This window comes from Heterocephalus glaber, unplaced genomic scaffold (genome assembly GCF_053883595.1).
Source record: "Heterocephalus glaber isolate CG9 unplaced genomic scaffold, H.glaber_assembly_v1.0 deba00001532, whole genome shotgun sequence".
Classification (NCBI taxonomy): domain Eukaryota; kingdom Metazoa; phylum Chordata; class Mammalia; order Rodentia; family Bathyergidae; genus Heterocephalus; species Heterocephalus glaber.
Window position 1 is genome coordinate 19079023 of NW_028258330.1, and position 15428 is coordinate 19094450.

At 50.4% G+C, this 15428-nt stretch overlaps 2 protein-coding genes across 2 annotated transcripts; both read left to right on the forward strand.

The window, feature by feature from the left end:
• Window positions 1–103: 103 nt before the first annotated feature.
• On the forward strand, window positions 104–2993 carry Cenpb (centromere protein B). The gene has a single exon (XM_004840736.3). It carries the CDS (start codon window positions 378–380, stop codon window positions 2196–2198), a length of 1821 nt encoding a protein of 606 aa, XP_004840793.2. The 5' UTR covers window positions 104–377; the 3' UTR covers window positions 2199–2993.
• Window positions 2994–3174: 181 nt separating this feature from the next.
• Window positions 3175–8532, forward strand: Spef1 (sperm flagellar and cilia associated 1). Its single transcript, XM_004840735.3, has 7 exons — window positions 3175–5560; window positions 6503–6614; window positions 6948–7104; window positions 7296–7335; window positions 7437–7497; window positions 7680–7803; window positions 7901–8532. The coding sequence occupies exons 1-7, from the start codon at window positions 5452–5454 to the stop codon at window positions 8006–8008; spliced, it is 711 nt and encodes a 236-aa protein (XP_004840792.2). The 5' UTR covers window positions 3175–5451; the 3' UTR covers window positions 8009–8532.
• The last annotated feature ends 6896 nt before the right edge of the window (window positions 8533–15428 follow it).

Sequence of the window (15428 nt, forward strand, 5' to 3'; positions counted from 1 at the left end):
GTGGCCGGTCCGCGGCTGCAGGAAGGGGGTGGGCGCGCAGGACCGGGAGGCGGTGCCGGGCGTCCCCGAGCTTCCCGCGAGATCCCGCTCCGCCCGCTCCGCCCCGCGCGCCGCGCTCCCAGCTCCCTGCGCCGCGGCACTTCCTGCCTTCCGCGCCTCGCCGCCGTCCTCTCCCGTTCCCGCCGACTGCCGCCCGCTTCCCGGCTCCGCCCCAGGAGGTGCCCTCGGGTCGCCGCCCCGCGCGTCAGCCCACGAGCCGCTTTGTCTCGGGCGGGGCGCGCAGGAGAGGCCGCCAGGTGCCCCCCGCCGCGGGCCCGGGCCCCCCGCCCCGGGGCGGCGGCGGTGGTGCCGGGCCCCGGGGCGGGGGGCGCGCCGGGATGGGCCCCAAGCGGCGGCAGCTGACGTTCCGGGAGAAGTCGAGAATCATCCAGGAGGTGGAGGAGAATCCGGACCTCCGCAAAGGCGAGATCGCACGGCGCTTCAACATCCCGCCGTCCACGCTGAGCACCATCCTGAAGAACAAGCGCGCCATCCTGGCGTCGGAGCGCAAGTACGGTGTGGCCTCCACCTGCCGCAAGACCAACAAGCTGTCCCCTTACGACAAGCTCGAGGGATTGCTCATCGCCTGGTTCCAGCAGATCCGTGCCGCGGGCCTTCCCGTCAAGGGCATCATCCTAAAGGAGAAGGCGCTCCGGATAGCCGAGGAGCTGGGCATGGACGACTTCACTGCCTCCAACGGCTGGCTGGACCGCTTCCGCCGGCGCCACGGTGTGGTGTCCTGCAGCGGCGTGACGCGTGCCCGGGGCCGCAACTCTGCCCCCAGGGCCCCAGCGGCACCTGCCAGCCCAGCCGCGGTGCCCCCCGAGGGCAGTAGTGGGAGCGCACCTACCTGGCACGCAAGCGAAGAGCAGCCACCCTCGGTGGCCGAGGGCTACGCCTCGCAGGACGTGTTCAGCGCCACCGAGACCAGTCTGTGGTACGACTTTCTGCCCGACCAAGCTGCGGGGCTCTGCGGAGGCGATGGAAGGGCGCGCCAAGCCACCCAGCGCCTGAGTGTCTTGCTATGTGCCAACGCCGACGGCAGCGAAAAGCTGCCCCCATTGGTGGCCGGCAAGTCCGCCAAGCCCCGTGCAGGCCAAGGCGGCCTTCCCTGCGACTACACTGCCAACTCGAAGGGAGGTGTCACCACCCAGGCTCTGGCCAAGTACTTGAAGGCTCTGGACACCCGAATGGCTGCAGAGTCCCGCCGGGTCTTGCTGCTGGCCGGCCGCTTGGCTGCCCAGTCCCTGGACACTTCAGGCCTACGGCATGTGCAGCTGGCCTTCTTCCCTCCGGGCACTGTGCATCCGTTGGAGCGGGGAGTAGTTCAACAGGTGAAGGGCCACTACCGCCAGGCCATGCTCCTCAAGGCCATGGCGGCCCTGGAGGGCCAGGATCGCTCAGGCCTACAGCTGGGCCTCATGGAGGCTCTGCATTTCGTGGCTGCAGCCTGGCAGGCAGTGGAGCCTTCGGACATTGCCACTTGCTTTCGGGAGGCTGGCTTCGGGGGTGGCCCTAATGCTACCATCACCACCTCCCTGAAGAGTGAGGGAGAAGAAGAGGAGGAGGAGGAAGAGGAGGAGGAAGAAGAGGAGGAAGAAGAAGAGGGTGAAGGGGAGGAGGAGGAGGAAGAAGAAGAAGAAGGGGAGGAGGAGGAAGGGGGGGAAGGAGAGGAGTTGGGGGAGGAAGAAGAAGTGGAGGAGGAGGGTGATGTTGATGACAGTGATGAAGAAGAGGAGGAGGAAGAGGAGGAGGAGAGCTCCTCTGAGGGCTTGGAGGCTGAGGACTGGGCCCAGGGAGTAGTGGAGGCTGGTGGCAGCTTTGGGGGTTACAGTACCCAGGAGGAGGCCCAGTGTCCTACCCTCCATTTCCTGGAAGGTGGGGAGGATTCTGAGTCAGACAGTGAGGAAGAGGAAGAAGATGAGGATGATGAGGAAGATGATGATGAAGAAGATGACGATGATGGTGATGAGGTGCCTGTACCCAGCTTTGGGGAGGCAATGGCTTACTTCGCCATGGTCAAGAGGTACCTGACCTCCTTCCCCATTGATGACCGTGTACAGAGCCACATCCTCCACCTGGAACATGATCTGGTCCACGTGACTAGGAAGAACCATGCCAGGCAGGCAGGAGTTCGGGGTCTTGGACATCAAAGCTGAGCCTCTGAGCGTAGCTGCACCCATGACCCAAATGGGCAGCATCAGCCCAGGGCAGAGAACTCTCTGGGATGGAGCCAGATGGGGGAGCCCCAGGGCCTTTACTAATGCTTCCCCTGGCCTTGAGACAGGCCCAGGGGCTGAGGTCTGCCTCGCTGCCTGCTTATTGCCTCTTTCTCAGAATCCTCTTTCCTCCCCATTTGCCCCTGGGCTCAGGGGAACAGGTGGGGTGGGTGGGGAGCTGTCCGGTGCTACCACACCATGCCCTCGGTGGACTAGACCACAGCAGCGGCCAGGGGTAGCCCTGAAAGCTCCCGGCCAGAGAGTGCCTCTCCCCCTGCCGTCCACACCAGGTCTTTGGTGGGGGGACCCCAAAGCCATTCTGGGAAGGGCTTCAGAGCAAGGTCCAGCCTAGGCCCCCACAAGGCTGGCAGCCCCCCACCCCACCCCAGGCCACCTTGAGAAGCACAGTCTAACTCACGGTGGGCTCCTGAGCCCACCTCTGCTTGCTTTCCATCTCCCCAGCTCCTTTCTCTGGCCCATCTGTGTGACTTTGGCCCTTGGTTTTCTTTCCAGATTGGAGGTTTCCAAGAGGCCCTCCATGGGAGTGACAATGGCGCCTCCCTCTTGGGCAGCTGCAGGCCCTGTGCCTCTCATTCCTCTCTGGCAGGGCCCCATCCTGGGCAGAGGGGCCTGGGGCTGGGCGCAGAGTCCAGCTGTCCAGCTGCTCCTTTCCCAGTTTGAATTCAATAAATCTGTCCACTCCCCTTTTGTGGGAGTGAACGTTTTAACAGCCAAGGGTGCATCCTTCATGGTCTGGGCTTGCGTCTGACTTGGGGAACATGTCCTTTCCCGGTTCCCTTTGGTCCTTGCACTGGTGGGACATGGAAGCAAGGGTTGAGAGGGTGGCCCTGACTGGGTTGAGGGGCAGAGGAAGTCCTCAACATCCACATCTAAATGTTTATGGAGGAGTGGGGAGGAATGGGTCAATTTGAGGAAGTCTAGCCATGCTGGGGTTAGAAAGGAGCTTGGGGGTCACTTGACTGGGGCAGTGACGGATACTGCAGTCTGTTGGGCTAAATCAGGCAATAGGCACCAGAGGAATAGCCCCACCCCAGCCAGGCTGGCTAAGAAAGCTGGGCCAGGACGAAAGGGTGTTGAGAAAGCTCTGGTACATGTTAGAATTTGGAAGGGAAGATAGGGCACCTTTGGGTTTACCTCTGGTGCCTTAATGGGAGCCCTTTAGGCCTTTCATTGATTAGCATCTCCAAGCCTGGTGGCCTCCCTTGAGGATAAATGGCAGGAGGAAGATGAAGTTGCTGAGAAGAGATTATACCCACCAAGAGCCTGAGGATGAGTTGGTAGCTCCCCAGGCAGTGCCTTCCAGGGGCTCCCCAGTCCAAAGTTGAGGACTGCCCTTTGCTCCTCCTGTCTTTTTCTTTCAGGGCCCAACCACTCCTTAAGTAACTTTCCTTTGCTGAGGCTTTCAGGCCCCAGCGCCCCAGCGGCAGCTCTGGGCCCCAAACCGGTTTTCCTACCCTGTCTGGGGCTGGCACATCACTTCTGTAGTTCCCAACTGCTGCCCCACCACCACCACACCATGAAGTTCCTCCTCTCCCCACCCTGGAATGTTAGGGGGTAGGGGATACCCAAATCATCTTTTGTCCCTTGCCTGCACTGTGTGTGGTCCCTTCCAGAAAGGGCCACCATGGGTGATTTTAAAACAAGAAGGTGGGGTAACTTCCACTCCTGGCCTTCTGCACTTCAGGCACTGGGGGATCCCCTCTAGGCCCTCAAGGCCTTGGAAACAGGGAGTACAAAAAGGAGTCAGGATTCCCCTTGCTATCACCCCCTCCCCCAATCTGAGCTTGAGGTGGAGATCAGAAAGCCAAAAGGAAGCCCAGCCTATCCCTTGGGCCTGTTCTGGAGTAAGGAGGAAGTGGCCTTCTTTTTAGGTCCCCCTGGCCAACCCAGGCCCTTCACCTCCAGTACCAACAAGCCAAACACTTCCATGTGTCCCTTGGCAACAAGAGCACCTCTTCCTGGAGCTGAGATGATCTCACGGATGTTACACCAGCTGAAGCTGATAGAGCCCTTGCTATGAACCGGGCTCTAATTACTTCAGAAATTACTTACAGTGCCCCTACAAGTCAGAGAAACCATGACAAACAGGCACAGGTTCAGTGATGTGCCCAAAGCCAATTATTAGTCTGTATTGGAAGCAAGCTTTCTCCCTAGGTTGACCCTGTAAGTATCCCATTACTGCTACTCTGTACTTCTTCACTGAGGAGGGACCCATATTCCTAACGCTCCTAAGGGTAGTTCTGTTTTGAAATGGAGGAAATCAATTTCTAGTCCATAGTAGAACAGCTCTTTGGAGGAGGATGACTGTGTGTCTGCAGGAGCTCTTCTGTGTCCATAACTAACTTCCATTCCCCCCTGTTCCCATACAAATACAGGTCTTATGTAAATATCATTTTTCTGTTTTGTAATTTATTTTCCATTACCTCATTGGGACAAGTAGGAGAGAACTGTTCCCACTTCACAAAGGAGGAAATAGAGCTGAGGAGTTAAATAACCTGCCGGAGTTGCTGGGCTTGAACTCGTACTCTGTCTGGGAGTTGGTTACATATTAAATGGCCCAGCAAGATATTGAAATGGGCTGTGACGTTGGCAGTATGAGTACAGAGCTTTGAGGAGGGAGTCAGCAAGGAAGCACTCCCATACACCATATCATACAGCCCGGATGGTAGCAGATTATTAGCAATGGACCTCCAGGTAAAGCTGACAAACATGGGGATGCTGCCTTTATTTAAGACTGACAGCTAAAGTGTACAGAAGGGTGACCCCAGCCCTGTTGATGCCAGTGCATGAGTTTAGGGGGGGCTGATTGGCTTTGGCCCATCCCACAGTGGGTCAATGGCTGGTCAGCAGGTGTCATGAGGTCAGAGGTGATGCCTTCTTGGAGAGGAGAGGATGGTAAGGACGCCTAACTGCTTTTTCAAAGCCGAGGCCCAGAAAAAAGTAGCACGGGGAAACTACATCTCCCAGAAGCCCCTGCTTCAGGGCGAGTAGCGGTGGTTGCCATGGTTTCAGAAAACAATATGGCTGCTCCCAGATGGGACGTGAGTCTCCAGGTTAGGAAGGCAGAGAACTCTGGATTCCCCCAGTGGCGAGAAAGGAGGTGTTTGAGGGGTCGTAAGGCTGAAGCTGGAAGCTGCACGGCTGGAACGGCCTACCTTTGCCAAGGACACTAATGGCTAGCAGCATGGACGAAGAGGCGCTGCACCAGCTGTACTTGTGGGTAGACAACATCCCTCTGTCCCGACCCAAACGAAATCTCTCCCGCGACTTCAGCGACGGAGGTGTGGGCTCCCATGTGTTTCTGCATATTCTGTCTTGTATGTGCGTGTGTAAGGGGTGTGTACACCATCTTTTTGTTGGGGGGGGCCTGTCTCCTAGGACTTCAATGGTGGAAGCGTGTGTTTGTGTGTGTTTTCTGTTTGTATCTGTATATGAACAGTGTCTGTGAGCAGTCTACATGTTCTATACTGTGTGCGTGTGGGGTGTGTGTGTGTTTACCTCCAGGGACTTTAATTATGAAGATGTTTGTGTGTGCATCTTTGTATGTGCTTGCTCACTGCTATGTGTTCTATATGTCTGTCTCGTAGGAGTCTGAGAATGAGTGTGTTCATATGTGTGTTGACACGTTCTGTTCTGAATGTATTTGGGGGATCTTGTGTGCATATGTGTTTCTTGTGATTCTGTAAGCTTCAAATTCACGAATGTGTCCTGGTAATTCAATGACAGAAGTATCCATTTCTTCATTTCTGTATATGTGTATTTGAGGAGACTGCATCCATATGTGACTCTGCTTGTGTATGTGTTCTAAACATGCACCTATGTGTATCTCGCATGGTTTGGCCTGCATGTCTACACATTGTGCCCTATGTGTACACCTGTACAGGAATATTATCATGTGTCTCTGTGTGTGTCTGTGACTCCTGGCACTTTAGTGTTAGTGTGTGTGTGTGTGTCCATATGAATTCCTAGGGTGAGGCTCCAGGCTCCAGAAGGGCTCTCCTGGAGACTCATTCTCAGTTTTCCTATGCTTGAATTAATGGGGAAGGGAAGTACCTCCTCTGGTTTATGCCGGATCTTAGTCTGATCACTGATCTCATGTTCTCTGTCTCTTTCAATCATCGTTCCCCCTGCTACATCTCTACCTCTCTGCTGGGTTCCACCACTGTGCTGCATCTCCCACCTGTCTCTTCTCCCATCCTCACCCTTACCCTCCACTCCCTCAGTCCTGGTTGCAGAGATCATCAAGTTTTACTTCCCCAAGATGGTGGAAATGCACAATTATGTCCCTGCCAACTCCCTCCAGCAGAAGCTCAGCAACTGGAGTCACCTGAACAGGTAGCAGAATACCCAGGAAGGGGAGTGGGTTTCCCAGGAAGGCCTGCCCCTGTCACTTCAACTCCTGTAGTCTTCACTGCCCAAGCTGGGACAGTGTTGGTGGCAGGATGGGAGGCCAATACAGACAGAATCCATCTGGTAACAAAATTAAAGACCTCTTCTATTGGGAAGGAGACAAGGAAGCTTGGGACATCCAAGCAGGAGGGCTTAGATACCTACCTTTCCTCTCCTCAAGGGCAATGCACTCAGGATCATGACCCTTTCCTTTTTGGCCCTGGCTCTCACTTTAGTCCCCATAGAACCCAGTCTGCCACCCCTTTGTCTACCCCATAGGAAGGTGCTGAACAAGCTGAACATCTTGGTACCAGATGATGTGATGCGCAAGATTGCGCAGTGTGCCCCAGGTGTGGTGGAGTTGGTGCTTATCCCGCTGCGGCAGCGCCTGGAGGAGCGGCAGAAGCGCAGGAAGCAGGGTGCTGGCTCCTTACAGGTGCCACTGGGCTCCAGCCTCTCCCTTACCCAGGAGGGCTTCCCAGGCATCAGGAAGCCTGGGCCTTGGCAGTGTGCATGGGGCAGGGGTGCCTGGCCAAGAGAGCCTGCCCTGGGGCATGCGGAAGGGACATGGGACTCCTTGAGGATGGGTGGGCCCAGGCTCACAGTGTACCACGGGGGTTCTTTCAGGAGCTGGCTCCTCAGGATGGCAGTGGCTACATGGATGTGGGTAAGCATTTCCCTATCTCCCTCCCAGGACAAGCTTTCCTCCTGTCCTATGCTGGAGAATGGAATTCCAGTAAGGTCATTCCTCTACTTGCCTTATCTCAGGTTTGTCCCAGAAGGCCCGAGGGGAAGGTGTCCTGGACCCCCAGGGAGGAGGACAGCTCAGGTAAAGAAGCTGGGTGTTCCTGACTTTGCCAGGTTTAGTAACCCCCATGGCAGCCTGGGGGTGGGTGGGAATGTAGGGAGGAGGGACAGGGGAGAAACAGAAGGAAGGCCTGGGAGAGGGCACTGGAAGCATGGGAGTGGGGCCCGAGGTCCAGGCCTCCACTAAACTGCTTTGCACCACAGAGGGGGTGGGCAGCTGGTGGCCCGGCCTCCTGGGTATAACCAGGCCCAGCAGAGCGACCCAAGCTTTGTGCTCCAGATCGCCGAAAAAGAGCAGGAGCTGCTGGCCTCACAGGAGACGGTGCAGGTGAGGGTGCACTGGGGAGGCTCTGGAGCCTAGGGGCTGCAGAGGCAGGGGTAGCGCAGTGGGCCTCAGGGCATGTTGTCTGTGCTACACTGCCCAGGTCCTGCAGATGAAGGTGAGGCGCCTGGAGCATCTGCTCCAGCTCAAGAATGTTCGCATTGAGGACCTGTCCCGGCGCCTCCAGCAGGCCGAGCGCAAGCCCCAGTGAGCGGTGGGCCACATAGGAGCCCAGAAGCCAGGACACACAGCCACCTACCTGTAGACACTTTGCGGGGAGCGCAGAGCCAATGCTCAAAAGGCTGGCCTCCCCTGCTCCACCACTCCCTCCGGCTGAACCACCTCAGTACACTCCATCCAGGCCAGGAGAACCAAAGCTTTCCCTGAGCCCTGCCTTGTAGCTCCCTAGGCCTTGGTCCCTTGGTTCTGTCCACATCCCTAGATCACAGTCCCTGCCCAGCTCTGGGGACATCGGTGTCTCTATCCAGGCTAGTTCTTTCTCCCCTCCGAAGTGCAGTGCAAGAAGCTGCCCCAGGAAGCCAAGGGGCTCGCCTGGGGCCATCTTCTCTTCTGGATGGAGACTGCAGCAGCCAGAAAGGAATGGGTGAAGAATGGAATAGGGGACACATCTGCTGTGCCTACAGCAGTCGTCCTCCCCACCCGGTGGGGTACTGTTGGGAGTGTCTGGGGGACGTGGGACAGGGTGACCCCCATTAAAGGTGGCAGTGTGCTTTCTTTCTTTTTTTTTTTTTTTGGCACCGGGGATCAAACTCCAGACCTTGCGCTTTCGAGGCAGGCACCAGAACCACTGAGCTAAATCCCCAGCCCTGGCAGTGTGCTTTCTTTCCTGTGCCTGCCTTCTCTTTTTGCCTGGATCCGGAAGGGAATGGGTTTCTGCCCCTCTTTGTTGTCTAGCCCTTACCCCCTTGGCTGAAAGATCCTTGTTGGCTTGGAATGGGTCTCATCTTGTGGGCAGTAGGTATGTGTATTCGATGCTTGGTAAACTAATGATATCTCCAGGGCTCTGGTTTTGTGAACTTGACTTTGAACCCTGGTTTAGATTGACCCCAAAGCCACTTTCTCAGTGTCCTTCAACCTTGTCTAAATCCAAGCTTCAGATTCTGTCCAACTGTGCCACACACTTGCCTCAACCGTGCCGGTGAACTGAGCCTTTAACTTGACCTATATGACTCCCAACCCTGCCCCCCACTGTTCTATGGGCTGAGGCCAAGTTTTCCTCCCAACGTAAACCAAGACACAAGCTATGGCTACAACTTATATGACCTTCATGCTGATGATTTGCTACCAGTAATGTTGAACATTTGTAAATCCCGAGATTCAATAATTCCATTCTTAGATATACACCAGCGAAAACTTCATCTCTGTGTTCTGTGTTCTGGGAAACAGTTTATAGCAGTGGTTATAGCGTCACCCTTTGTAATAGCAAAAGATCTGAAAAGGACCGGTTTTAGTTATCTAATACTATGTAACAAATTACCATCAATTTAGAAGATTAACATGTGCTTATTGTCTCACATTTTTTCTGTGGGTCAAGAATCTAGGCTGGGGCCGGAGATTTAGCTCAGTGGTTCCGCCACCTGCCTCGCAAGTGCAAGGACCCGAGTTCAATCCCCGGTACCAAAAAAAAAAAAAAAAAAGGAATCTAGGCTGGCTTCACTGGGGCCTCTGCTTCAGGGTTTTTCCAAAGGTGCACTGAAGTGTCAGCCAGAACCGTGGTCCCATCTGCAGGGCCAGCTGGGGCAGGAGTCATGCGCATGTGATTGGTGACAGAATCTAGTTTCTGGTGGGCTGTTGGGCTTCAGTGTTTTGCTGGTTGTTGGCTGGTGGCTGCCCTCATTTCCTTGCTCTATGGCCACCTCTAGAATAGTAGCTTAATTCTTCAAAGCCAGTGAGGGAAAGAGTAAAGAGTGTGTATGGTGGCACAGACCTGTAATCCCAGCACTCTGGGAGACTGAGGCAGAAGGATTGCAAGTTTGAGCCCAGCCTGGGCAACCTAGTGACTTGGGCCCTGTCTCAAAATAAAAAAGAAAATTTAAAAAGGGTGGGAATGCATTTCAGTGTGAAGACCCTGGGTTCAATCCCCAGTTTAAAAAAAAGAAAAAAAAAAGGGAGGGGCTAGCAAGATGGAAGATGCAGTCATGGAAGTAACACCCCATTATGTTTGCTGAATTCTGCTTACAAGAAGCAGGCCAGCCCACATTCAAGGGGGTGCACATAGGTATGAGCATCAGGATGCCATTTTTCCTACTTGTAATGAAAGGATAAAGTCAAAGATACCACTCCCTTCTGAGAAGCAGCAAGGGGGAGAGATGCAAGAAGCACCTGAATTGGTGTGAGTGATTTATAATTGGTGTGAGTGATTTATAATTGTTTAGCTCTTGAAGTAGGTTGGTTTATGGATTTTCATATGTGAGTTGTTTCTGGACAAATAGGGAGTGTCATGAATTGAGGATTATATTTAGCCCAATTTAATATTAAAAATATTCAGGACTGGGCATGTAGCTCAGTGGTAGAGCACTTGTCTAGCATGCAGTATCTAAGTTCAATACTCAGCACTGTAAAAACAAAATCAATAATAAATGAAAATAAAAAGTAGTGACTATTACTGCGGTCTGAGTCCCATCCCTGTGCTCGGCCTGGTCTTAGGTTAACATTGGCTTCAGCCTGCCCCAATCCAACCTTTCTTTTTAGATTTTAAAATTTATTAGTATGTGTGTGCAGTACAAGTAATGTTTACATTCTTTGTGTGCAGTTGGTACACATACATAACACATCTTAATTCCTTTTTTCATCCCCTTACCCTCCTCTCCCTCCCATTTCTTCTACTCTTGATCCCCTTCTCCTTTGAGAAAGATCTGTCTCCCTACTTCCTGTTATCTATCCTTTATTTTGCTCTTTATTTATATTTTTGGTTTCTCATACAAGAAATCATGTAATATTTAAGCTTCTGTGTCTAGTTTACTTCACTTAACATTATGGTTTCAAGATGCATCCATTTTTCTACAAATGACAGATCTAACCTTTAGTCCCTCACACACAGCTGTAATACCATTATTTCTCTCCTGTGTTTGCTGAGCATTGAGCCCAGGACATTGTGCATGCCAGGCAAGCACTCTACTACTAAGCTACATCCCTAGCCCGCCATTATCTCTTTATAGCCTACCACAGTAGGTCTCCAGAATTATGCTTTCTGAAAATTTCACCCACTTGACTGTACCTGTAGGCTCCTCTGAATGGCTTATGGAGGAGTGTGGGGACCAGCAGGTAGGGTAGAGTATGGTTCCTCCTGGCAGAAGCACAGTGGACCCAGAATACAGGCCCAGTGTCTGGGGTTGTCCCCCTAGAAACTATCAGCCTCTCCATGGCAGAGGCTGGGCTGGGTCTTGGAGGTTCTTGAGCCCCTCCACTACTGATATCTAGATATACTTGACTGCTCCAACCCACAATCATATCCCCCAAACCTACAAATCAAACCCCAAAAGCAACTGGAGAATTTTATTGACTGTTACTTGGGAATATGAAGGTATATTCTTTTTTTTTTTTTTTGGTACTGGGGATCGAACTCAGGTCCTTGTGCTTGTGCAGCAGGTGGCAAAACCACTGAGCTAAATCCCCGGCCCAAAATTCTATTCTTTTTTGTACCAGGGATCGAACTCAGGACCTTGCGCTTGAGAGGCAGGCGGTGGAACCACTGAGCTAAATCCCTGGCCCTTGAAGATATATTCTAACTGTATAACTCTTCTTTAGACATTTCTCTTGTTCCCCAAAATTTCCCTTGGATAGCTACTGCCATATATCTCCATCTCTATATTTCTCCATCCACTTCCCACTCCTCTTTCTTTTTAACCCTCACTGTGGTGGATTAACTAATGGTCAACTTGGAATGTCCAGCTGAACTGACTCAGCATGGTTCTGGGCTTGGAAGATCCACCTGAGGATTGTTGCCAATGGCACAAAAAGAATTGGAGAGGACAGTCCGATCATATGTTGTCGATTTTTCCTGGGGAGGCTTGCCGTGGTGGATTTTCCTGATGCAAACTGGCTGTTCTCATCAGAGGAGGAGCTCGGGTCCTCACTGTCACTGGGAATGGCTGCTGTTTTCATCAGAGGAGGTCTGGTCTTCACTTTGCGTGTTGCTTCCTGGCTCCAGTACAGAACCCTAAGCCTGGTGCCACGGATCCTTCACCCCATCGGCACAGGCCACCACTGGCCCTTGGGCCTTCCCAGTACAGATCCTTGATAAGGACTTGCATGAGACATTGCCATGGGCTATAGGCCTCTGGCTGAATTCATGGAGGACATTGCCTTGGGCTCTAGGCTTTTAGCTGGACTTGTGTGGAACATTGCACTCCTCTGCATTTGACTTTTTGGGTGAATATTATAAAATAATCCTATAAATTATGTGTCCTATATTACACCTATTCCTTTGTAAACCATGACTACAACACCTACAAATTGATTTCCTCTGGTTCATTCATTCATTACCTTCCCCCTTTTTCACTACCCAGGACTTTCTCACTGAGCCACATCTCTAGCCCTTTTATTATTTATTTATTTATTTATTTATTTATTTATTTATTGGTACCAAGGATTAAACTCAGGACCTTGTGCTTGTGAGGCAGGCAGCAGAACCACTGAGCTAAATCCCTGGCCCTCTTTTATTTATTTTGAGTCAGGATCTTGCTAAATATTTGAGTTGTCCAGGCTGTGCCTGAAGTGGCAGCCTTCCTTGCCTCAGACTTCCAGAGTGCTAGGATTATAGGCCACTATACCCAGCCAATTCCCAAATATTTATTGAGTGCCTATTACTAAATATCAGTAAGACAAAGATAAAATATAAGAATGCTTATAATCCTGCAAGAGAAAAAGGTGTGTAAAGGGTATTTAAAATTTGTTATTTAATGTTTTGAACACATTAAACATATACCTGTTTTTTTCAGTAAAGGGGGAACAACCCAGGGGTACTCTACCAGTGAGCTACAATCCTAGCCCTTTTCTTTTATTTATTATTTTAAGACAGGGTCTCAGTAAGTTGCCCAATTGTAATTTGAACCTGCAATCCTCAGTCCTTGGCCTCCCCAAGTGCTAAGATTACAGGTGTATATAAGCATGCCCAGCCATATAAGATTTTTTAAATCACACGTAAAATGTTTTTGGGAGCCATTCCATATAATTTTGGGAAAGAAATCATTTCACAATTAAATTATGATTAGGGCTGTCTGAGGCCTCAATAGTCCATGATGCTGTGATGCTCAAGGGCAAGATTACATCAGCTGAAGACATCCTGGGAGTTTGAGAACCAAGTAGAAAGGTTTCGCCTGGGGAGGGACAAATTCCTTATCAGCGTAACTCATCCCACCTACTGTCCTAAGAACATTTTTGCTCATCTCACTGTCCCAATCAACCTAAAATCCTCATCAGCATAAAATCCTCATGGTCATAGGATTACTGACACCTTCTGAGACATCTGATACTTTCTCCAATTATAAAATCCTTGTCAATTTAGGATTATCGGTGTCCTCTGAGTCATCTGATACTCCCTATGAACCCAATAAACAGTGGCAAGCTCTGGGTGCCTTTGTTTTTGCTGCCCAGAGCAGTACTGATCAGAGGCCAAAGCTCAGCTTCTTCTCTAAGTCTTGTTTCCTGTCTTTATTCTTTAATTTGCTTTGTGTTGTAGTGGCTCATAGGAGGTCAGGACTCACTGCAGGGGTTCTGGTAACATCCCCTTTCCCATTCCCTACAAAAAGTAAAAGTTTTCTTGTTTCCTGCACTTCTCTAATAGGTAACCTTTATCTTTAATTTTTGTATATCATTCCAGAGGGCCTTTATGTAAATAAAGCAGCAGAGGCTGGGAATATACATCAGCTTGCCTAGCATATGCAAGGCCTTATGTTCAATCTCTAACACCACCAACACCAACACCAAAAAAAAAAAGCAGCAGGTTTTTAAAAATAAAAAAAGTAAGAACAAATATAAGCAAACAGGCACACTTACTGTTATTTTACCATTTCCTGCCTTTTTACATAAAGGGCTGCGTACTACATACTCTGTTCTGCAGCTCCATTTTCTCCTCAATAAAATCTCTTGTAGATCGGGTGTGATTAATTTTATGTGTCAATTTGATTGGACAACAGGGTGCCCAGTTATTTGATCAAGCTTTATTCTAGGTGTTTCCATAAGAGTGTTGAAATGATATTAACATTTAAATCACCGACGAGTAAAGCTGATTGCCCTCCCTCATGTGGGTGGTTCTCATCCAATCAGATGCTGGCCCTCCCCCAAATAAGGGAAAACTACTTCTTGAACTGGGACATTAGCTTTTTTCCTGTCTTTGAACTCAAACTAAAACATTGGCTCTTGCAAGATCTCAAGCCTACCAGTCTTTGGACTAGAATTATACCATCAGGTGTCCTAGTTTTCAGCTTTTGGACTTGGACTGGAACTGAACCATTGGCCTTCGCAGGTCTAACTTCCAACTTACTCTGCAGATCTTGAGACTTGGCAGCCTCCATAACTGTGTGAGCCAATTCAATCTTTCCTCTGCTTCTCTTTCTCTGGAGAACCCTAAGACAAGACTTTCCTAAATCAGTACATTCAAAACGTTCTCTTTTCCTTTTCTCTGCTTTTGTTTTGTTTTGTCTTCTTTTTTTGTTTTGAGACAGGGTCTCACCATGTAGCCCAGGTGGCCACAAATTTATAATCCTCCTGTCTCATGCTCCTGTGTTTGGGGATTATAGGTGTGTACCACCACATTCAGCTTTTTTTAGCACCCCAAAATTCTATTGTTTGTACCAAATTTATTTAATCAGTTCTCAATTTTAGACATTTGAGAGATTTTCACTTTGGTATTAATAATGGAACAATGAATAACCTATATTCATATTAATATAGTAATAATTTAGTATTGTATACAAGTATATCTGCATGATAAATTCTAGAACTAGGGTCACTAGGTTAAATTATACATACATTTGTAATCTTGATATTGTGAAATTGTCCCACCTATGGGCATGGTCTATAGCAGAGACTGAAGACTAGTGGCCTGTTGCTTTGCTTTGTTGGTTTACACTGTGGGTTATTTATTTTTTGGTACCAGGGATCGAACTCAGGATCTTGTGCTTGCCAACCAGGCGCTGTGCCACTGAGCTACATCTCTGGCCCCCCTGTAGGTTATCTTTTTAAAGTTACTGATTTTTATATTGGTGAGGGTATGAAGCAATGGGAACTGTTACACCCAGCTAATGGGAATTTAAATAAGTACAATTATTTCAGAAAAGTTTGGCAGTTTCTTGTAAAATGAAATACATGCCTATGCTGTCAGTTTTAGTAAGGGTTCAATCAGAGAAGTTCAAGGGATTTCTGCCAGGGATTTGACTTCAGGTAACTATGGGAGCTACTTCAGCAGGCTCTGTAAGGTTACAGTTTTTGAATCTAATGGTACAGCTTAAAGTTCACAGGTCAGGCAGTTGGGAAGGGGAGATGGACATAAGATGGGGACAGAATAAACTGGAATCCATGAGCATGAGCTGGAAGCCTCAAAGATAAACTGGCACTCATGTCAGCACTCACTGCCTCTAATCTTGGTGATGGGCGAGAGAAGCTGGCAA